The 23,627-nt window shown below is 35.3% G+C and overlaps 1 protein-coding gene across 7 annotated transcripts in view; it reads right to left on the reverse strand.

Moving 5' to 3' along the window:
- Nucleotides 1–345: 345 nt before the first annotated feature.
- The window catches only part of GOLGA4 (golgin A4), a 126,075-nt gene continuing 102,793 nt past the window's right edge, over nucleotides 346–23,627 (reverse strand). For 5 of the 7 annotated variants that reach the window (XM_032354558.1, XM_032354641.1, XM_032354390.1 and 2 more), the window contains 5 exons: nucleotides 23,076–23,151; nucleotides 15,519–15,622; nucleotides 10,548–10,634; nucleotides 3,599–3,661; nucleotides 940–1,042 (listed from right to left, as the gene is read on the reverse strand). In XM_032354558.1, coding sequence (XP_032210449.1) covers nucleotides 3,632–3,661; nucleotides 10,548–10,634; nucleotides 15,519–15,622; nucleotides 23,076–23,151 — 297 coding nt within the window. In that variant the 3' untranslated portion in view covers nucleotides 940–1,042; nucleotides 3,599–3,631. Of the gene's footprint in view, nucleotides 1,043–3,598; nucleotides 3,662–10,547; nucleotides 10,635–15,518; nucleotides 15,623–23,075; nucleotides 23,152–23,627 lie in introns of all 7 variants that reach the window. The other 2 variants (XM_032354477.1, XM_032354879.1) reach the window with 1 other exon arrangement.

Consider the following 23,627-nt stretch of genomic DNA (forward strand, 5'->3'; position numbering starts at 1 on the left):
ACTGTGTTTGCCAGAATATGAAGGGTGTGTGAAACCCTCTGAACAGTTCCCATCTTCCTGTCCAAGAGATGCTCTCTCATTAAGTTTAAAAAGAATCAAAGTATGGTCTACTCCAGAGACAGGAGGCATCCCCAAGTTGGCAGACTCCTGAAACACACATCATGAAGTATTTTTTGTTTCCATACTTCTTCTAACTTGGTCATGCTAATTTTGAACATAAAAAATCTTTCCAAATGGTTAGGGTTTAGCGATCTTGACAAACAGTTCCTCAAAATATTCACCCAGATAGAACATTATTTACCTATTTTGTACATTCCAACACAGTAAAAAAGCACAGTAATATAATTTTATATAGTAAATAAACTTTATTTATCTGTTCTTCCAAGATGACATTGCCAACAGTCACGATCTGCATACAATACAGTATGCATACAATACAATATTGACTATTTACAATTTACAGTAGTATTTTTTCCTCTGAAAAATATAAGTACAAAAGCTAAGTAAACAATGAGGTACTGCTGTTTGGATTTATCATATGTATAGCTTAAAGAACTAGTCTTTAGCAAATATTCAACAAATCAATCTGGATAAAATACTCAATTAAATGTTCTAGTTTATCAGAAAAAAATCTACTAAGTTTCACCTCAAAATGTATTGCACAAGTCTTTAAAAAGAAATCACCCTAAAAATAAATAGGAAAGGCAAGCAGTTCTTTAAAAAGAGGGACAAAAAGAATGGAAAAAAGGAACATTAAATGAGCCCATAAGTCAGGCTGAGTTATTCAAAATATCTTTTAAACAACATAAACTCCTCCCAACAAAAAAGAAAAAAAACTATCACCATCTCTCCGCTGATGTATTCGATCTGAAAGGTATTCTGCAATATATCTGCAGGCCAATGTCAGGTTTATCTTGGTCTTTGGCTCTGTAACGGGCCCTGAATAACAGCTTGCTCTTCTCAAAGGGACAAACACAGACAGTGCTCCATGCCTGCCCCACACCACCACCCTCTTTCTTCAAGACGACGATCGGAGCCATGACTGGAAAAGAATAAGGAAAAAAGGATAAAGAAAAAAATTTTTAAGCCAACTTTTTGGGAGATTGGTTTTTTTCAAGTTAAAATAAAATTATATTCTATGGTCTAGGGATTAAAGTAGAAATATTCTCTAAATATTAAATCCAAAAAAGAAAACCTAAAAATTAATGTTCTTCTGACCTATATATCCTACAGATCAGCAATCCTGAAAAACAGGACGTTTCAGTGACATCTGGAATTGCCACCTTTCACATGTCCTGAAGGCTACTGGTCATAGCTGGAGAAGCCAGGAGTACGTGTGCTGACTTGGCAGAACCTCACAAGGACGTGGCTATTTAGATTTAAACAGGTTAGAGAGTTCTTTCCTTTTCTCTAATGTGCTGGTTTTTCTACATATTGCAATTCTCCCAGGATGAAATGCATGGCAGCAAAGGACAAACAGCATTTTGGTGTAAAAAAACTATGCCTCATCAGAAATTAACAAACTCAATTTTAAAAACCTGAAAATGCTAAGAGGAATGATGCTAATGAGAAACCTAACAAGGTTTCTCTGATTAAAATGCTAAAAGCCAGTAGCCAGATTAATTTAAAATGCCACAAAAATAAATTACTAAATAAAATTAATAGAAACTTTTAATACATATTTAATGGAAAGAAAAAGTTTTAAAGTCTGAAGGTCTTTACAATTTATAAGTGAAAAATATAATCCACTGATATTCATGTTGTACATCCAATAGTGTATTATTTATAAAACTTGCTCAATAATCATGTTGGTCCTGGAAACCTAAAGAAGATGAGCGAAAGATCTTCCGTCATATTTAAGTTTCTGTGTCAGTTATTATTTTGAAACCTTAGCTTGTACTGTTGTGAAAAAAGACATTCATGCATGATTCAATAATGCTGCACAATGTCAATGTCATGAAAGACCAAAAAAAAGAAAAAAAAGAAAAAAGAAAAAGGCTGGGAGACCTTTTCTAGTTTAAAGGAAATTAGAAAAACGTGACAATGACATGCAATGTGCAATCTCTGAGTGGATCCTGGAACTTAAAAAATTATCAAAAACATTATTTGAAAAATATGAATATTTACTAGTATTAGGTAACAGTACTATGTTAATACCAAATTTCCTCAGAGTGGTTAATTATATTGTTGAGTTTGTAGGAAAATGCTCTTGTTCTTAAAGATATCTGCTCAAGTATTTATTTTGCAAGTTTGCAAGTAATTGTCAAATGTTTGCAAGCACAACTGTTTGCAAGCAATGGTCAAGTGCTAAGAGGGGGAAGTTATATATGTAGAAAGAGCAAGAGCGAGAAAACAAGTGAGGAAATCTTGCAAAAGGTTAAGAATTGGTGAATATAGGTGAAGGGTATATATGTGTTCACTGCACCATTTTTAAAAATCTTATGTTTGAAATTTTTCAAAATAAAAGTTGAAGAGACAATCAATTAATCAATCGATAAAATGCTACATAGTATACAATTCCTGTGATAAATGATAGTATTTAAATGATACAAAGACAAGCATGATGCAGTATTTATAATACCATGAAAAAAGGAAAATTTAAGGGACTTGAAGACTAGATAAGCACTAAGGCAAGTTAACTGATATACACTAAAATCAAAATGAGACTCAAATGCAGTCATATATGATTTTTAAAGCTAAAAGATTAAAAAAGAAAAACTGTATATTTGGCATTTGAAACCCTGATACCATTAGCTGAATCCTAGCCGAATTAACAGTCACAGAGAATCTTTATCTCAATTCAACAAAGCTCTATTAACTGCAATCCAACTTATTTCTCATTTGTAAAAATAGCGGCAAAGTCAGAGGTAAAGATGTATCCTAAATGTTAGGTTCTTGCCAACTCAAGCCACCAGCATGACTAATACATGGAGCTGATGGCAGGGGTGTTTAAATGGTGAAGACAGTATAGATGCCTTCACTTCCTCATAACAATATGCTAACTACAAACAGCCACATTCAATCGAAGCAGGCTGCCTAAAGGTCTCCTCGGGACAGAGGTGTCCTTGTTGTACTATATGATCCCAGGAAGTAATAAAACTGCATTTATTTTAAATCAACTTTACTAGTTTTTCATTATTTCAGGTTGGCTTTGATAAGTGGGCCTTACAGTATTTTAAATTCTGGTTTTGTGAAATATATCGTTTCACCTTTATCTATAAAATGATTTTTCATTTCTCTTTCACAATCTTTATTAATTTAATTACCAAGACCATTCTTGGGGGAAAAAAAACACAAAAAGATGATAAAATAAATTTTTTTCAATTAATAAAATTTTAAAGAGGAATTTTTAAACTTTCAATTATTATTTAAAGAAGCAAAATTTCCTAAAATTATGTAACTCTTACTGGTGGTGGTGATTATTAATCTATATATTATTAATCTATAAAACAGAATTAACAGAAAATACCTATATTAACCCATGACATAATCATATATTCATTAAACAACAGAGCAAAAGAATTCCAGCGAAATGGTTAGTATCATGCAATACATTTGATTTTTGCACAAAAGACACAAGACATTATTCTTCACTCACCACATGCTAACTAAGCACAGACTGATGGTTTACTCAGAAGATACCACTGCGAGGTGAAGTATACTACAAGCCAGGAAGAAAAAAAGCTTATTGGGTTAGTTTTAAGACTTAATATATAACACAGAGACTGTATGTGTATATGAATTTCAAAGGATTAAACAGAATGTACTTAACATTTTCTCAAATCTCCCCAAATCAAGGGAGCATAGGCTAAGTATAAGGAATCTGTAATACCTCCCTCCCATCCTAAGTAACTATATTATGTAGCTTTCATTTGCAACTTCACTTTAAAAATTTGAACAATGTAATTAAAGTTACTTCACACTTTAAGGAAATATATAGTAGATTGATTGGGTATGATTATTTGCTTTATAAAAAGATTTCTTTCATAATTCCATTCAAGTACATGTTAAAATTTGATTTATATGAGCTCAATTTACCATCAAAAATTCGAGGGAAAATATTGTTGGGTGTGAATACAGTATGTCTATATGCTGAACTGTCATTCCTAATATTTGTCTGTTTTCTCACTAAATAACCCTCTTGTAATTCAACAGTACATTGTCAAGAATGGTTTTAGGAATGCTGACCAAAACCAAAATTTCCATTCAAAGGGACCCAATCTCAAACACACTTTTTACTATACAACCTTCTTAAATTCTTTGTCCTATCTAAAAGTATTAATTAGCTTTCCAGTTAGCTTTAAAATAGCATCAGAAAAAAAGAGGTTATTTATAAAATCTGAGTCTGTTTTTAGTGTAACCATCAGAAGAATCATTTTACTTATCTGTTATATTTAATGGTGCAGTTAGTAAGCAGCAGCAAAATCAAAAGACAAACAAGAAAATAATATTTGCAACACACACAACACAATAAGGTCAGTATCCTATTGAAAAAGTTGCAGAAGTAGGCAAAAATTTATATATATATATATATATATATATATTACATATATATAATATATATATGGATATAGATGCTCCCTGTGTCTGTGCCTGTAAGTATTGAAAAATTGGAAATGGCTTACGTGTCCATCAATGGCAAACTGGTGAACTAAATTGTAGGACATCCATATAATCATACAATCAGCCAGTAAAAAGTATAAGGTACACCAATTTGTAATGTGGTGGAATAAAACAGAAATATTAAGTAAAAAAAGCAAGCTGTTGCATTCTGCCACTTCTATAAAATACTTGTGATTAAAAATGTAATTATAAATATATATTTATAAATTATAAAAAAGCCTGGGGATATTCACCAGACTATTAACAGAGATAATCACAGCATGGTAGAGAAAGTACTGGGAAGCTAAAAACATGAAGGTCTCCTTCTCTGTGTAATATGATTCTGAATTGTTTGCAATGTTTTCTTTTGCAATGACCACAGATTATATAATTCTAACAAAATCAAGAATCAAAACCACCTGAGACAATAAATACATACTTGGTCTGTACAGTATTTTTCACTTTGCCATCAGTATCTATTTGCATCTGTTTCCTGATCTACCTTCCATGCATCTACTGAGCCCACACAATAGCAAAGGTAAGTCTCTTCTGGGATAGAAAACTTCTAGATCTAACAATGCTTGAAAACCTCAGATGAATTATTAACTCAGAAGAGATTCTTAAAATTCCAACTGAAGGGGAAAAGTGAGAAACATTTACTTAAGTACAAGACTAGTTGAGGGCAAGGACTGATCAAGAACTTGATGCAACACAAAGGATCAGTGTGAAAGAAAAGCAAAAATAAAGTCGAAATCAAATTTTTAAAAATGACAAGAGTGGATGGGGGATGAAAATAAGCCAAGTTTTCTTCAACAGAAGAGAAAAAAAATTTTTTTTCTTCAATGGAGTCATCAAGAGAATAGCCATCTAGGTGAAACATGTCATTCAATTTGCTAGCATCCGAAAAAGAAAAATGCATTTCTAAGAACACTTTTTAGAAGAGATGTCTATATAACAAAAGAACCTATCAATTCCAAGAGATGAGTTAGCACTTGACTGAAAGAAACTTTCTTAATAAAATTATCCTAAATAAAAAAATAGACAAGTCAAAGACTTTTGTATGTACTCTAGCTCCTACCCTGTTACTCAAGTATCTAGTCTACTCTGGCCATCTAAACTGCTTAAACCACCACAAAATAGAGTATCCAGCACAGTAAGCTGAAAAGCTAAGAGAAAGAAAAAGGCTGCTCTCACCAAAAACTGTGTGCATATACTATGTGAGTTTTCTTTTGAACTTCTGCCTGTTGTACATAAGGCAATTTTTTCCCACTTGAAAATCTACAAATAATTCAGCACTTAAGAGAGAAAGAAATTTAGGAATAGAATAATCCTACAAGCTCATTTCACTGGTGCAGGCCAGAAACATGAAACATGAAAGGGGCTTGCTCAAGGGCTAGCCAGGCTAGGCTGGTGAGACGCAGTCTCTCACCACAGCAGTGCTGCTTATGGCTGGCACTCTAAGGCACTGGAATGGACACGGGGACATTTTCTGAGCTGGTATCATTGCTGCGAAATGACCTCACTGTCCTCCTGACATCTTTAATGGCTGATCTTATACACATTAATATTAACTGACCTTTCTAAGTCTCCTTATCTAGGAAAGACATTCCACACACACGTATTGCTATGTGGTGGCTAAGTGACCATCACTGCCCCCTGTACCATCATCCCAAAAACCTAGGGCAAGCACTAAACTCCGGTCTTCCGACAACCCTAATAAGGGGATGTTTGTTTTGTCAAGAAACAGAGGCTCTGAGACTTGTCAGTGAAGGAACAGGATTCCTTCTCTACACATCACAGCCCTCAAAGAAGCCAGAATTTGATTATGCTGTACAATTTAATCTTGACAGATAACAATTTCTCATCTACGAAATATAATCTTGAAATTGGGTTAAACTCTGAAACCTCTTATTAAGTAATAACTGTTGTTTTCTGTAATGGGGTTTTCAAATACAGAGTGTAAAACTAACTGAGAGGGGAGAAGAGATAGAGTAAAAAGAGGTATATTGAGAAATACCTTATCAGCAGTTACAGAAATTCTTTGATCAATGCCAAAAAGCAAATACATAATCATCTGAGTCACAAAGCAAAGTTTTAGACTGCATTCCTCCTACAACACCCACTAAATAATGCAAACACTGGCGTGGCCGTGCACTGTCAGCACAAAGTGCAGTCCACACTCTCTCTCGAGCATCCCCAAAATTAATGGGTGGGAAGGCAGCTCTGCAATGTGCTTGGGTTTGTTTTGGTTTACTTTTACCAGCTTTTCAGCCTCCAAAACTAAAATAACAAAGTACTCAAGGTGCTGATTTTAAATACAATGGAAACTGTACTGCACATTTATAACAAATTACAGAAAACATCCAACTGGAACTCACATTTAAAGCTAACGTCACTAAGCAGTTTTTTTTTTTTAAAGATTTTATTTATTTATTAGACAGAGAGAGATCACAAGTAGGCAGAGAGGCAGGCAGAGAGAGAGGGAAGCAGGCTCACCGCTGAGCAGAGAGCCTGATGTGGGACTCGATCCCAGGACCCTGACATCATGACCTGAGCCAAAGGCAGAGGCTTAACCCACTGAGCCACCCTGGCGCCCACTAAACAGTTTTTAAATGCTCATTTAATAAGCTCCTAAAAAAAAACCTGTTTTCTATATGGTTAAGAAAGATATCTTATATATTTACATTGAAAAGATATAAGTATCTTTCTATTGAATATCTTAATTATCTATTATAAGAAGAAAAGTCAATAAATAATTGGTACACCTGAGTGGCTCAGTCAGTTAAGCATCTGCCTCCAGCTCAGGTCATGATCCCAGGGTTCTGGGATCAAGTCTTGCATCGATCCCTGCTCAGCAGAGACCTGCTTCTCCCTCTCACTCTGCATTCCCTGTGCTTGTGCTCTCTCTCTCAAATAAATAAATAAAATCTTTTTTAAAAAAAGAAAAGGAAAACAGAATTCAGTCTGTTTTGCAGTGTTTTATTCTAATCAGCTACAGCTCATTGGACAGGAGTAAGAACTAAGTTATAATTTCAAGAGACCTGTTCAAAGACAATGGTTCTTACTGCTCATTTTATGAACGGTAGCAATCTTATAGGCTAATATGTTTTTTGGTTCAACTTTCTCAATCAACAATCTGAATTTCTCATCTAATGTAAAAACCAACCATGAATCATTCTCAAGTATCAAGAATCTCAAACCAACAAAAGGTGACTCAAATTGATCTACAAGCCATCTTTGGGCCTCACTTCATGCTTATTATACATTATTTCATATTTCCTAGATAACACAGATAAGCATCTATTTTTATTATTTGAATTATATTACTAGACATATCTTTTATTTGTGCATAATGAATGTGTGCTACCTCTTCCCCCTAAAACCAAAGGCTCTCACAAGGTCAACAACAATTCTCTTCCATATCTCCAATTTTCCTATACCTGCCACAACGAACAGAAGAATAGGTAACTGCTGACTGAACTCATTCATTAAGAAAAAGCTAATGATGGATAAGACTCTGCCTGAAGCAGCAGTGGAAAGAGTGGGACTTTCTTCCTGGGCAGGTCAGCCTTTGGGACAAGGGAAGATTATTTCAGGAAGAAATGAACAGTCATCACTTCATCCCTACCTAGAATGAACATCACTTTATCCAGGAATAAAGAGCAAAATGTTTTTCAAAGATTTCTTTTCAGTCAAGCAAAAAAAAAAAAGAATTTCCATCTGCTTTAAAGGGTTTTTCTTTACAAGGTTCACTATTTATAATTATCAATTCAATTCATTTCCTTCAAGACAAACCAATCTAAGACTGCATGTGAGTATAACTTGAAGGGGACTATTTCCCACCATATTGCCAAAGCCATGATAAAATGTAGCCCAACAGTAAGAGAAGAGACTGCCATACCCTAACATCAAGATGATAAAGAGGCCATGGGAGAATGAACAGAGCTATTTTAGATCATTTAAAAATATTTTCTTAAACTGGGCCATAATGACAGAATCGTGGTGACAGGTTCCAATTGCACTGGAGAGTTTTATTTTCACAAAGACAGAGCTGTTTTATTCAATGAGGAGGAAAACTACTCCGAGTAACTACATGGCTTTAGAATTAACGTTTGCAATAATTTAAAACAATATTCTATTGACCAAGGGCATACATTATATTGATATACTTCTTGTAAAAAATATTTGTCACCAGAAATAACTATAGAGGTATAACAATGTTTTTCAGGCCACTAGTTATAGGGAGGAATGCTTTCCAAAAAATACTTAAATGCTAACCAAAATAATTGCAACTGTCTCAGAAAATATACAAAAGGTATATGATATAATATGCAATGGAGTACTGGGACAAGAGTCAGGGATGCTGGGATGACTTTACAGAATGCAAGAAGAGGAGGTCAGGATGTGCCTGAGGCACTGGGATTCCTTCACGACTGGCCCTGTGCAATGCATCAGAGGAGAGAAGCATCACAGCTGGCTGGCTCAGTCGGCAGGGATGCAACTTTTTCTTTCTTTATTGTTAAATATGCTCCATGCCCAACACAGGACTTGAACTCATGACTCTGAGATCAAGAGTCACATGCTCTACCAACTGAGCCTGCCAGGTGCTCCAGAATACAATTCTTGATCTCAGGGCTATGAGTTCAAGCACCACATCACGCATGGAGCCTAACTTTAAAAGAAAATAAATAAAATGAGCAAATTAAAAAAAGAAAGAAAGAAATGGCTGACAGGTGCAGGGTGTCTGGACTGGAGAGGAAAAGTCCTCCACTCAGGCTACCCCCAGATTTTTGTTTGAGTTCCATGGGTTAGAAACAAAACAAATTGGTAACTACTTCAGGAAGGAAGATAAGCAAGAACTTTTGTAAGACACATACTCTGTTGAGATAAAATAGGATGCTTCGAGAGGTTTACTGACTTAGCCCTTCTTACTGGAGATATTCAGACATAGATTAACCCATCATAAAGGAGAAAATCTTTGCTTGCTTTAGCGAGGAGAGAGAAGAGAACAGTGGTGCTGGGATCATGAAACAAGAAACAGGAGGATGTGAACAGTGCTGTAGGGTACCAGCAAGACAAGAAAAGGAAGCAGAAAGAGAAAGCTGGGGCAGGACCTAAGACTTCACAAATTTCACACTCTGCTTAGAATGGATCTTCTTACTGAATTACTGGCTCAGGGCAAAAAGTTAGGCATGGGAATAATTCTGCATAATTTATAAAATGTGTATTTGCTTCGTTTCAATTACAGCTGACTACACACAAAGGTTCCTAATTAATTCAGTTATCCACATTTCCCTTGCTGGTTATGTCAAGAACTAAAAAATGCTTAAATTCTTCACTCAGAATTATTATATTTGAAAATAAAGTAGGAAAGAGAGATCTAATCTATAGAACATCAAACATCATGGTGTAAACTGGTTTTAAAAATTATTACTGGAGGGGCATCTGGATGGCTCAGTCAGTTAAGTGGCTGCCTTTGGCTTGGGTCATGATCCCAGGGTTCTCAGAACTGAGCCCCGCATTGGGCTCCCTGCTCGACAGGAAGCCTGCTTCTCCCTCTGCCTTCCCCTGCTTGTGCTTGTTCTCTCCCTCTCTCTCTCTGTCAAATAAATAAATAAATAAAATCTTTTAAAAAAAATTATTACTGGAGATACCAGAACAAATGCCTTTTCTGTACTTTCCATAAATAGCCCAAGTTCTGGAAATCCCACATACAGCATATAAGGGTGTCAACCTCATACACGCTCTTGAAGAAGACTGTTCCTTCATTGAGGACACCAATTCATATTTGCCCTTGATTCAACTCTCCTAATGTAGATTCACTCTCACTTTTTAGGCTAGGTACAATAAAAACTAAACATTTAAAATATCTTTACCAACTCAGAGTCTTTACAAAAAGATAGGATAAAGTCCTCTTCTATCTGTAGCCTACTTTTAAAGCTTACCATAAGCCGAGCATCTTCTCTTTCCAAAATTTTCTGAGTCTGATCATCAGGGAACTTCAGTACAGTCGTTATAACCTTTGCCATAGTCTATAAGAAAAACAACAAGAGATGATCACTAATAGACAATGAAGCAGATGAAGTCTCACTCCATTCTGACATGTTCTGCTGGTGGGATTCTTTAGTGCTCTCAATGGAAGCCACGACCAAAGAAGTATGATGTGAAGGTATTAGTCAAGGAAATAGCAGTCAACACTAGAATTTCGATTTAAAAAGACTCCTCACAATGTCTGCGTTGGTATTATTTCAAGAAGATGCAATTACAATAGCATGAAGCTATATAAAGTTCTAATGCTCTTGGCCCTTTGTCTTAATTAAGATGAAACTTTGTAACTCATTCATTTTATTAAGCTTTTTATTTGTAGAAATCTATCTAGTAAGTGATGTATTGCCAAACATATGCTCTAAATAATCAGAATTAGATAATCCCGAGTTCAGCTTTAACTAAATCACATCATATATCTCATAAACATGGGCTACTGCATGAACATGAACATGCTTAGTAGGTATTTTTTACAACATGCAGCACATCAGCCTAATAGAAATACAATTACATTTTAAATAAACACAAGATGTTTTGTTTGGTAGAAAACATGATGAATCAAAACATTACACATGGTGGCTTGCAAAACAAGATCATAAATTGTGCAGATCTAAATGAATATACCGTAAGTCAGACTGTCACCCAAAAGTTCGTGGAAAATTCTCCTCAAAGGTGGAAATTCCCTATTTTGTATCAAGATGAGATGTTTTGAGGGAGACAGAGAGGAAAGAAGATACCTTATGAAATAAGATACACTCACGAAATAAGTAGGACAACAAAGTTCAGTGCTTACATACAAATTCAGGTGCTAGTGCTCTCCCCTGAGGATTCCCACAGAGGATGGCAGGGTCACCTAGAGAACTCACTCTACACTCTTGGTTCACAGTTAAACAGACTGTGTGTGTGTGTGTGGGTGTGTGTGTGTGTGTGTGTGAGGAGGCTGGGGACTAGAGAAGGTCACTGAGGAAAAAGATGACATAACAGTTAACCAAAAATTTTACAAACTCACATCACATATAATGTAAAATTATTTCCAGGAAGGAAAGAAATTAATGTTCTTAAAATTCTTATTATGTGCCAAGCTTAGGAAAGGCACTTTAGATACTTCTAATACTTATTTCAACTAGTAGTGTTCGTCCACCACAAACCCCATACGCAGCAAGATTTCAGCCCCCTTCCTTCCTTTCATCTTTACCTCTGCCATTTTGAGTATCAAGAAAATACCATTTAAAACAACACAGTTCTTGGAGAATTCTAAAGGCATTTAACAAAACTTTCATCCTTTACATTGCATTGCCTAGATGGAATGGAATCTTCCATGCAAAACCAGTCTAGAAACTACGCATACATGGCATGAAACGACAAGAGAAATATGAAGTAGTGATTGTTTCAATATTCTTTTCATTAACACTCTGAAGCAATTTTTTAATGGTTTTTGGTATACTGTCTCTGAAGACTGTTTTTAGGAATTAATTTCAACAGCTGGTAAGATTCAAAGTACCCAAAAGTCCACTTATATTCACTCTGAAACCACATACATGCACAAACATGTCTACGAGTAAACCCCAAACTGTTGCTAGTTGTCTGTTCATATTTCTAGACAATGTTAATGAGAAACCCACCTCTAGATTCATCAGTGATCCTGAAACTGCAGCAGATTACCCAGTAAAAATTTAAAGCTCTTTCCTGGCTTGCCAGAAAACTTAAACGGAGAAGCCCGGGCTCTCTGCCACACCCTGGGAAAGGACTCAGACTGTCTATTCTATACACAATATCCTCAGGCCCTGGGAAGTAAGGAAAAGTTCAAATGCGCCACCTGGTTTAGAGGTGGCATCGCCTGGCAGGTGTTCTTGAGGGAGGAGCTTTAATAAAGGTTAGGATGAGAAACACTTTCTACTGAAAAGGAAAACAGGCTGAATTTAGCATGGAGGATCAAAACCCGAGAAAAAGAAAGTGAAGGCCATAAAAAAGAAGGGACACTTACTTAGCTTCATACTATAATAATGTGTGTCCTACATATGGTTTTCCTAAATAAATCATCTGCCTCATAAAATAAGGAACACTGTGTACAAAACCAGATGAAGAAACACAGGTGGGATGACATACACATCCTGCGGGACGAGATACAACTGCAGATGAGAATCAAATCACAAAGGCCACAATACACTCTGGCTCACTTGAAAACCACAACCTGGTCTCCAGTTCAAATTCTTTGTTCATGTGTAGAAATTAAGCAACTCAGTAAGAGATACATCTAAAATGAGCTCTGATCTTATCAATCTCTGCTCAAGGGCTAACTACCCTCCCGCCACCCTCCTCCATCCCTACAGGTAACACTCTGAAAACATTCCATGCCTTCCACACTCTGTGCCACTCCAAAAGGAGTCACTTCCACTACAGATCCAGTGTTTCAGTTGGACCAGACTACTTGTCATTCCAAAACCCACACTCAATTTCCTGCCTTGGACCTCTTGTCTAGGCTTTCCCTCCTGTCCTGAGTTCATCTATTAAAACCTAACCAGCCCCACAAACCCCCCACCTGACTTTAAAGCCCAGCAGACATACATGCTTCTCCACAATGTCCTTCTTGACCTTCCCATGAGTCAACAGTAGAACTCTGTGCCTCTCTTAACAGCCCCGACAACATTCTGGATCATTTTATGCTTAACAGCAAACAGGTCCACTTTCTTACTATATAATAAACTCCTTAAAATTAAGGATGGTGTTAAAAAAAAAAAAAAACCCTTAGTGATAGTGTCAAATTTCATCTTTCTACCCATCATGGTGATAAAACAATGGGCCATATGTAGCAAGTGCTCAATAAATAAGCAGTAAATTGAGCCCAATAGTATCTATTGCCGATTTTCTATATTTACACCTGTAAAATGTGACAGCACAATGACAGACTAATCATCTGTAGTAACCAGATGCACTGAATGCTGAAGATTAAAGACCAGAGAGAGCAATCTGCCACACGGATTCCTGGTCAGGTATTAGACAGGGCTGCCTGTGCTCCGAAGACACCCCTTCCCGCTATTTCCTAAGTCACAGCCTAAAACAAGCTGCACAACCCCAAAAGCACAAGCACATGGCTGACAGGCACTGGTCCCAAACACACCTATGCTCAGACTGGCTCTTCCTTCAGGAGGACTCAGACTCTGTAGAGATTTCATCCTCCTCAGTTAGCAACCTCCAGAAGACAGTTTGAGGCAGTCAGTCTCTTCATTTCACAGACCAAGAAAAGGTTAAATAATTTATTTAGCAAAACTGCATCACAGCTTTAGATTCACAAATGAACCAATAGAGCTAAAGTTCTGAGAAGCTCTTTTTTTAAAGATACACCCCTCTTCCTTCCCTGCAATAACAAGGTAACATTAAATTATCTACCCCACCTAGATACAGGCTACTATCCAATAAAGACTTAAAAAGAGATCGTTATATTTCATTAGCTTTAAAAAGCAGAAAATCAGCCTTAGCTATTCTTAGAATTTAAAAAAAAAAAATTCCTTTAAGAAAAAAAACCCGAATTACTATGAATTTACATACCTTCCTGTGTACATGTTCAGGATCACACTAGACATTACTTTAATTTGAAACTATTTGATACAATGAAGTGAGATTTCTATAGATATTAAGGATTCAATTGACTTGGAGCCCTATAACTCCTAGTGTTTGGCTGAATCTATAATCCATAAATTCATAATACTCTTTTAAGAGACTTTCTTATGCCCTTATACCCTTACTTTTTAGGCTTTAAATATATCTGCCAAACTCATCCCTGAACTGGTTTAGCACTCTTTGACTTAGTAACCCCCACCAGACCCATAAGTTAAGACACTGATTGCTTCTAAAAATGGAAAACTCATGACCCCATTCTCAGCCAAGGTATATGGACAATGTAGAAGTTTATGAAGGTAAAAAGTCGAAGTACTGTCAGAAAAGATATTGCTTCAAATGTAAAATTTTGAGAAAAGGCTCATGAATTTCCCTAAATACATTCAGTTCAATTCAAGATACATTTATCAGGGTGCCTGGGTGGCTCAGTGGGTTAAGCCTTTGCCTTCGACTCAGGTCATAATCTCAGGGTCCTGGGATCGAGTCCCACATCGGGCTCTCTGCTCAGCAGGGAGCCTGCTTCTCCCTCTCCCTCTGCCTCCTGCTCTACCTACTTGTGCTCTCTCTGTCAAATAAGTAAATAAAATCTTCTAAAAAAAAAAAAGATACATTTATCAAAAGTCCAATATAAGGCTCTTTTAAAAACACCGCAGGGGAGGCAAACAAGAATAAGACAAAAGTATATACTCAAAAACCTTACAATAAATTTAACATTCCAGAAAACATATTTAGCCAAACACTATTACTTATATAATGTAGTAATTTTAAAGATCGATATTCCATAAGTATAGGAATGATTTTCTCTCAGTGACTAACGTACAGTATTTCTAGATATCTCTAAGTGACTACTTAATTCTCTGGTCTATTACTTAATTCTTAATTATAACCATTCCCAATACTTTTACCTTACCCTGAAAGTTTCCATGAAAATGAAATCTAAAGATTTGAGGTCAAAAATAAAAATAGCCACATGTTTCACAAAGTACTAAGTTAATGAAATTTCAATTTTTAGTACTCAGCATCATCCAACAGTATTTTTTAAATTAATATTTTATAACTGTAACAAATAAAAGCAGAATCTGTCAATAAAATTTTGTAAGCTAAGAACAATATCAAAATTACCTATTATCTATTATTAGCATGTATGGTCTGCCAACAATAAAAATACAGCATCAAAAGGTGTATTAATGTACTAAAAGCGGGCACATTGCCTTTTAAATTAAGCCACATGCCAAATCATCAGAAATGAATTATACCTTAGTCTCACGACCCATCATATACTCAAAAAGCACTTTTCGCAAATACTCAAACTCGGTAGGTTCTCCAAGGAGCGAGACATCAGTGTGGTACAAATTGCCACCTGTCAAATAAAAAAAACCAGACCAAATTGTAAAGAAAAACCAGATAAGCTACTTATTACTTAAACACTAGGAAAACTAAAGATTAAAGGAATAAAAGGAGGCATCGCCCTTATATTGATTGTATTATACTGTATGGTATTACACATACATACACAAAGCATTCCAATTAGGATTTTTCTGATGGGAGAGAAAATAAGAATTATTACGCAATTTTATTTCTCAATTTTAACTTCTCAAATTTAATTCCTCCTCCTCCTCCTCTTGGCATGGCAATTTTAAAAGACTATACTTAGGGAATACAAAGATTTCTTAAAACTGGTATTTCTCTTCTCAGTATTATATGGTGGACTTCAGATTTTCCATGATGACTAAAATTAATAATCATTTTTATTTATTAAGAACTTAGTATCTCAGAAAAGAATTCCAGTTTTTCTAGTATTCCAAATCTAAAAGCACTTAAGTTTTCAAGTTTTCAAAACTTTTTGGATACATAGGGCAGATAAAATAACTTGAAAATGCATGAAATATGAATGCCATTTTAGTGGTTTTCAAATATTTTGGTTCAATATCTTAAAGCCTGTCATAAAATGTTATAGTCCATCTGTTAACCAAGGCCCATTTCAGCCTAAAAGTAAACAATAAATACAGTTTAGGTATATGAAATCACACTGAATATTATGTGTAAATTTATACCTTGATAACAGAGGATTTTTAAAAAACTGAATACAGGAAATCACACTATGCAGCAAGATAATATAATAAGGCTTCTACTGTTGGACGATGAACTATACCTAAACCTCTAAATGCCAAAGCTGAAAGTGACCTTTCATTATAACTTTACATTTCTTTTGGCTTAGAATTCAAACCACCATTTGTTCAATAAAAAGAAACAAATGAAACTTGATGGAGTATTACTGACACATACAAGATTAGTAAAATCCTAACAGTCAGATAACATCAAGCACTGGTGATTTTGCAGAACAATGGAAATTGCTGTGCACTGCCTGTGGAGTGTGAATGGACACAACTACTACAGACAACAACCTGGCACTCCTTCGCAGAACTTCATAAAGTGGAAGACGAGCATATTCTATGATGCAAAAATTCAAGTCCTACCAATACATCCTAGAGAAGTGCTTCACATGTACACCAGAAGTCAATGTTCACAGTTACACTGTTTATAAAAGTAAAACTGAGACAATTCAAAGGTCCACCAACAGGAGAAGAAATAAAATATGGTATATAGATATAATGTATTATTACTAAATTCAGCATTCAAAATGGTTAAATTATAGCATCTAGAATGAAATTCAAAATCATAATGCTGGTTGAAAAAAGGGCAGGAATATGCAGAATATACACAGTCTATAATTTCTATACAGCCCAAAACATGTAAAACATTAAAGTCAATTGTTTTAGGGAACTGTATACATGCTGTAGCATGTTAACATTGGTTACCCTTGGGAGAGAACAGAGACGGGAGACTTAAAAGCAGCACAAGGAGCATTGGCAATGTTCTAGAGGGTGAATTCATAGGTGTTAACCAACCCTCACACGTGATATTTACTTTGCATGCATTTGTATGTTTGGAATATTTCATTTTTTAAAAGTGTACACTTTTTTAGAGTCCCAGTTCACTCAAACCACACTTTGCAAATACAGAGCAACCAGAACTGAATACTGGTAATGTACTATTTCCTCTTCAAAAGCCATTTATCTATATATCATACTTAAGTGTTTCATTCCCTTAGATTGATGCAAATGCAACAGTTTACAATGTTGTACCCTTTTCAGAAAATAATTGATTTTATCATTATAAACATGTAGATTACTTATGTATAGCCATTTTCCTGGACAAGTAATTAATACTGTTTTTCAATGCAAGTACCCTTTTTCTTGTCTTCTCCCTAAGAGTGTCATATAAAAGAGATTTCTTCCTCTTCTCATTTTACTTTGGGTTTTAAGCAATGAGAGTGGAAATCAGTTATTTAAATAAAGGTGCTTGCCAGACTGTCTACCCATCTCTTTTTTTTTCCTAAAGATTTTATTTATTTATTTGACAGAGAGAGAGAAATCACAAGTAGACAGAGAGGCAGGCAGAGAGAGAGGGGGAAGCAGGCTCCCTGAGGAGCAGAGAGCCCAATGTGGGCCTCGATCCCAGGACCCTGAGGTCATGACCAGGGCCAAAGGCAATGGCTTAACCCATTGAGCCACCCTGGCGCCCTACTCAGCACTTTTTTAAAAGATTTTATTTATTTATATATATACACACACAATGGAATACTATGCAGCCATCAAAAGAAATGAAATCTTGCCATTTGTGACAACGTGGGTGGAACTATAGTGTATCATGCTTAGCGAAATAAGTCAAGCGAAGAAAGACAACTATCATATGATCTCCCTGATATGAGGAAGTGGTGATGCAACATGGGGGCTTAAGTGGGTAGGAGAAGAATAAATGAAACAAAATGGGATTGGGAGGGAGACAAACCATAAGTGACTCTTAATCTCACAAAACAAACTGAGGATTGCTGGGGTGAGGGGGGTTGGGAGAAGGGAGGTGGGGTTATGGACATTGGGGAGGGTATGTGCTTTGGTGAGTGCTGTGAAGTGTGTAAACCTGGCGATTCACAGACCTGTACCCCTGGGGATAAAAATATATTATATGTTTGTAAAAAATTAAAAATTAAAAATTAAAAAAAATGTGCAAAAGTATCATAAAATTAAAAAAAAAAGATTTTATTTATTTATTTGACATAGAGAGAGAGCACAAGCAGGGGAAGAGGCAGAGGGAGAGGGAGAAGCAGGCTCCCTACAGAGCAGGGGAAGCCTGATATGGGACTGGATCCCAGGACTCTGGGATCATGACCTGAATTAAAGGCAGTGGTTTAACCCACTGAGACACCCAGGAACCCCTACTCAGCATTTTTTTTCCTACTCAGCATTTTTAATACAGTACATTACGTAGGCTCAATCCCAAAATGTACAACTGGAAAATCCATTTAACTATACTTAACACAATCGTAATCAACTGAGTGCATTACAGATAATTTTAGTTAAAAGCAGACTTGGCTCAGATTTTCTTTAAAACTGTACATGCATTTATTTAATTAGAAAATAAAAATAAAAAACTACTTTTACAGACACCTAAGAATAAATGTAACAAAAGAGGTACAAGAGAACTACTCAGAACAATAAACATTATTGACAGAAATTAAAGAAGACCTAAGTAAATGTTGAAAGATATTATGATTATGGATTGGAGACTCAATACCATAGAAGTGCAAATTCTCTTCAATTTTTCTACACATTCAATGCAATTCTAATAAAAATCCTCTCAGTTCTGGGTGTGTGTTTTGAGTATAACTTGACAATCTGATTCTAAAACTTAAATGGACATTCAAAGAGCTAAGGATAGCTAAGATACTCTTGAAAAACATAAAGTGGGAGGGCTTCCCCAGCCAAACAGCAAGATAGGCTATTAAGTCATCATAATTAATAGAGTGAAGTATTAGAGCAGGCATAGACAAATCCAGCAGACTAAAGCTGCTAAAACAGACACTGAAAAATAAATAAATAAATCTTTAAAAAAATATATGGAATAACTAAGTCGGGCAAAAAGAACTTATTCTGCTTTCCCTGTATGAGCTATACTTCAAGGTAACCACATAGATAACGTGGGAAAATTTCCATTTACAGAAGAATTCCAGTTAATATCTGCACAAGAAATGGGAGAATGTGAATATCACAATTACACAATGACTAGTAAACAACAGATCTTGGCAAACAGTCCCCACCGGGTGCTAAAATCTAAGGTGAAAGGTGATGAGTCAGACTGATGACACGTGTTACTGTGTAAACGTAGTTACAAAAAAAACATGTGTCTTTTGATGTGAAACAACATGCAGTTCGGCTCCCTTTGGGAGGTACTATTTATTGCCAGTGACACAAATCTAAATCTGACCAAGCCCTTCATTCTAAATACTAGGGGATGGAGCACTGAGAATTCAGAAGGCCTTAAACTTACGCACTAGTTAATTTGGTCTCTTTAACAAATAAATAACAAGAGGAAAGAGAAAGGGAAAGGGAGAGGGACAAGGAATCTAGAGTTTTAAAAAGAGATTTAAGTGATTTTTCAATCAAAGTAGTAAGGGTACTACCTGGCTACTGATTCAAATAAATCAGCTGTTTCCCACCACCACTACCAGAAAACATTTATGAAAGTCTGAACAGTAAACAGGAAAACAGACTTACCTAAACAGGTAAGTCTGAACACTGACTGGTTATTTGATTAAGGAGTTACTGTGAAATTTTTAAGTGTGATATTAGTACCATGGTTATTTCTAAGGAATCCTCTGTACAGATATATACTGAAAAGTTTACATATGAAATAAGATATAATATCCAGGACTTACTTTAAAATAATCCAATGACTAAGAATAGGAAAGGTTGGGGTAGAGATGAACCAAGATTAGCTATGGCTTGATAATTCTGGAGGGTGGCTGATGTGGACATGTGTGTTCATTACACACCATATTCATTATTTTTCTATATGTCTAAAAAAATTCCATAATAAAAAATTTGAACAGAAGACAATAAAGAAAACAGCAACAAGTACAATATCTTTATTTTATATATGTGTGTGTGTGTGTGTATGCTATATAGGTGTATGTATTATATTCTGAATATTAATCCTTATTTTTATAATATGTATATATGTATACATATATAAACAAGGATTAATATTCAGAATTTTTAAAAAATTCCTGCAAACCAATGAGAAAATGATAGATAATTCTAGAAACAAACAAACAAAAAGAAATGGAGAGGAACTTCACAAAAGAAATACACACAGCTAAAATGAGTGACTAAAAAAATGAACTACTGGGGTGCCTAGATGGCTCAGTCAGTTGAGAGTCCACATCTTGGTTTCAGCTCAGGTCTTGATATCAAGGTCGTGGGACTGATTCCCACATCAGGCTCCTCGCTTGGCACAGAATTTGCTTGAGGTTCTCTCCCTCTCCCTCCTCCTCTGCCCCTCCCACATCTGTGCATGCTCGCTCACTCTCAAATAAATAAATAAAATCTTTTTTTAAAAAAGAACAATCAAATAAGATGTTCAACCTGATTACGAATAAGAGAGATGTAATTAAAATTACAAGTCACAGCACAGAATTTAATCAGTGAAGCATTAAATGGCCTCAATAAATCCAGTACTGCTAAGGAGCTAGAGTGACGAGAGCTCTTATCCACTGCTGGTGAGAATGAAAATTAGTACAAAAAAATATAGAAAACAGTTTCCTACATTATCTTCAAATTGTATCTAGTTTGGCCAACCTGGGATAGGATGTGCACAAGAATGTACATATCCTATGACTCAGCAATTCCAGTCTTAGTTGTACAGAGGAAATCTTCCACATAAGACATGTACAAGAATGTACAAAATTAGTAAATGGAAATGAGTGAACCAGAGCTACACACAACATGGATGCACCTCAAAACTTAAGTTAAGCAAAAGAAAAAATACAAGCATACAGTTTGATTCTATTATGTAAAGTTCCAAAACAAGCAAAAGCTAAACAAAATATTGCTTAGCAATATATATGTAGGTGGTAAACAATAAAGAACAAGAGAACAGTTAACATACAGTCAGAAAAAAAAAAAAAAAAAAACCAGTGGAGGAGAGGAATAAAGCTATTATTGCAGAGGCCTACACAGAGGTTTTGAAGAACTAGTTAACTTTTTATTTCTTCCTGCCTGGTGGATGCTCATTCTACTATGCTCTTTAAAAAGGAAGCATGGTGAAGAGATTAATGTGCATATTCAATTACACTGCCCAGGTTGGTGAGAGAATTAAAAGAGCCAACATACAAAACAAGACCTGGCACTTAGTTCTATTCAGGTATCCCCTGCCTTCCGAAAATTCATGTTACGCTTTTACAAAAACCTACATTAGTACCTGTCTTTGGTAACTGAAAAAATCTGAAGAGGTTTTTGGCTTTTATGAAAAAGGCAAAAAGTGAAAATAGTGTTCAGCATTTGTTTCGTGGCAAGCCATTAGGGAGGCAGCATACACCTCCAGCAACAGGAGTGGCTCCACCAAGCTCCTTCCCCAGGAACCACACTCAGTTTCAAGCTGTCAGAGCTCTCAACTCTCAAACGTAAACATTTGTGTTTTATCTCGACTTATTCTGCGCATGTGTTAGTAAGATGTGTCCTAAAGTATCCAAAAAGCCTAAGAGAGGGTATTTTTTGGGTCTAGGAATGCTAAAATTTTTTCCATATAAACTAACTGTAATTGCTTCTTTGCTTTACACCATTTCCGCTTATGAAAGGTATCACAGGAATGCTCTACTTTTCGATGGTAGAGGAGACTTGCATATGTGTTAATAAATACACTGTACACATGTGTTCATTTTACAATTCAAAACTGCCCAAAAAAGAAAATTATAAAAATCTTAAGTTGAGATAAATGAAAAGAATCAATATTCTCTATGTAGTACTAAGCACTGAGTCAACAGTTGAGCTGACAATCGTATGTGCTGACTTAGGTATGGCCAACATTCCTTATAGCCGAGTCTTCTCTGCAATGAGCCACGGGACACTTCCAAGCTGGTTTTCTCTTGTTTTTAAAGAGCATTCAGGAGAGAATCCAAAGCAAGTCCTTGTTTAATTTAATTAAAAATTGTATAATATCTTGTGTTATTTCACTGCAATAAGAGCTTTCAAAAACACAATGTAAAATGATTTAGATTTATGCCCTAGTGCTCCCCTGAAAAAGCAGAAAGCTTTACAAAACATTTAACAAAATAAAACTATTCTTAATGAAGTGAGGCAGCAAAACAGAGGGGAAAATTGTTATGAGATTATTCAAAGATCATGGTTATCTCAAGGGAACAACTATATACACACTCAGGCTCATCTTTAAAATCCTTTGTAAGTGGCATATATTATTTCAAGCAAGAGAATGTTTCCAAATCACCCTCTCCTACCTTGAATATAAGAATTTTTATGGAATCATCTTCTCCTTCATCTGAGTTTAACATCAGTAATTATAGTATTACGGTAACAGTAAAAAACAGAATCATTTAAAGATGTAACTGTCTGTATGATTACATGTCGTAGATTATGTATTTGCAAACATACAGAAGAGTCTGGAAAAATACACAAAAAGATTGGTTCCATCTGGAGAGTGCAGAATAAAGTGGGAACCTGCAGTTCCACTTACAAACTGCAGCATTGTTTTGATTATTTTTTTTTTTTTGGTAACAAATATGAGTTATTTTTGTTTTAGATTACTATCATTCTTTCCTTAAAACTAGCTGTTATTGGTAAATTACAAAAGTAAAATATACTCATTGTAAAGAGCAGATTAGCAAAGACAAAAATAAAACTCCTCCATAAATCCAGCAATAAGAGATAACCATGGATAACATGAGAGATCACTCATACCTTTGTACGGTGTCCCCACAGTTGTTGCATATACATTCTTTTCATATTTCTTCAAACGGTCTTCTAAATTGTGAATCTAAAAGTAATCAATACTCAAATCATTTCATAAGATTAATATGGAAACCATATGTAAAATAAAGTACTGCTATAGCTACTAGATTCATACTTAAAAGACAGAATACAGGCATATATAATTAATATAAATGATTTCTTAGATATGACACTAAAAGCACAGAGAATAAAAGAGAAAATATACAAAATAGTCTTTATCAAAAGTAAAACTTTTGTGCCTCAAATGATATTATCAGAAAATGAAAAGACCACCCACAGAATGGACAAAATACTTGCAAATTCCTTATCTCATAAGGGACTTGTACTCAGAATAGATAAAGAATACAACTGAACAAGAAACCAAATAACCCAACTAAAAAATGAGCAAAGGGCTTAAACAGAGTTGCTCCAAATAAGACATACAAATGACTAACAAGCAGATATTAAGATGTCCAACCTTAGTCATTAGAAAAATGCAAATTAAAACCATGAGATAGTTCA

The sequence above is a fragment of the Mustela erminea genome, chromosome 1 (assembly GCF_009829155.1).
Source record: "Mustela erminea isolate mMusErm1 chromosome 1, mMusErm1.Pri, whole genome shotgun sequence".
In the NCBI taxonomy this organism is placed as follows: Eukaryota; Metazoa; Chordata; class Mammalia; order Carnivora; family Mustelidae; genus Mustela; species Mustela erminea.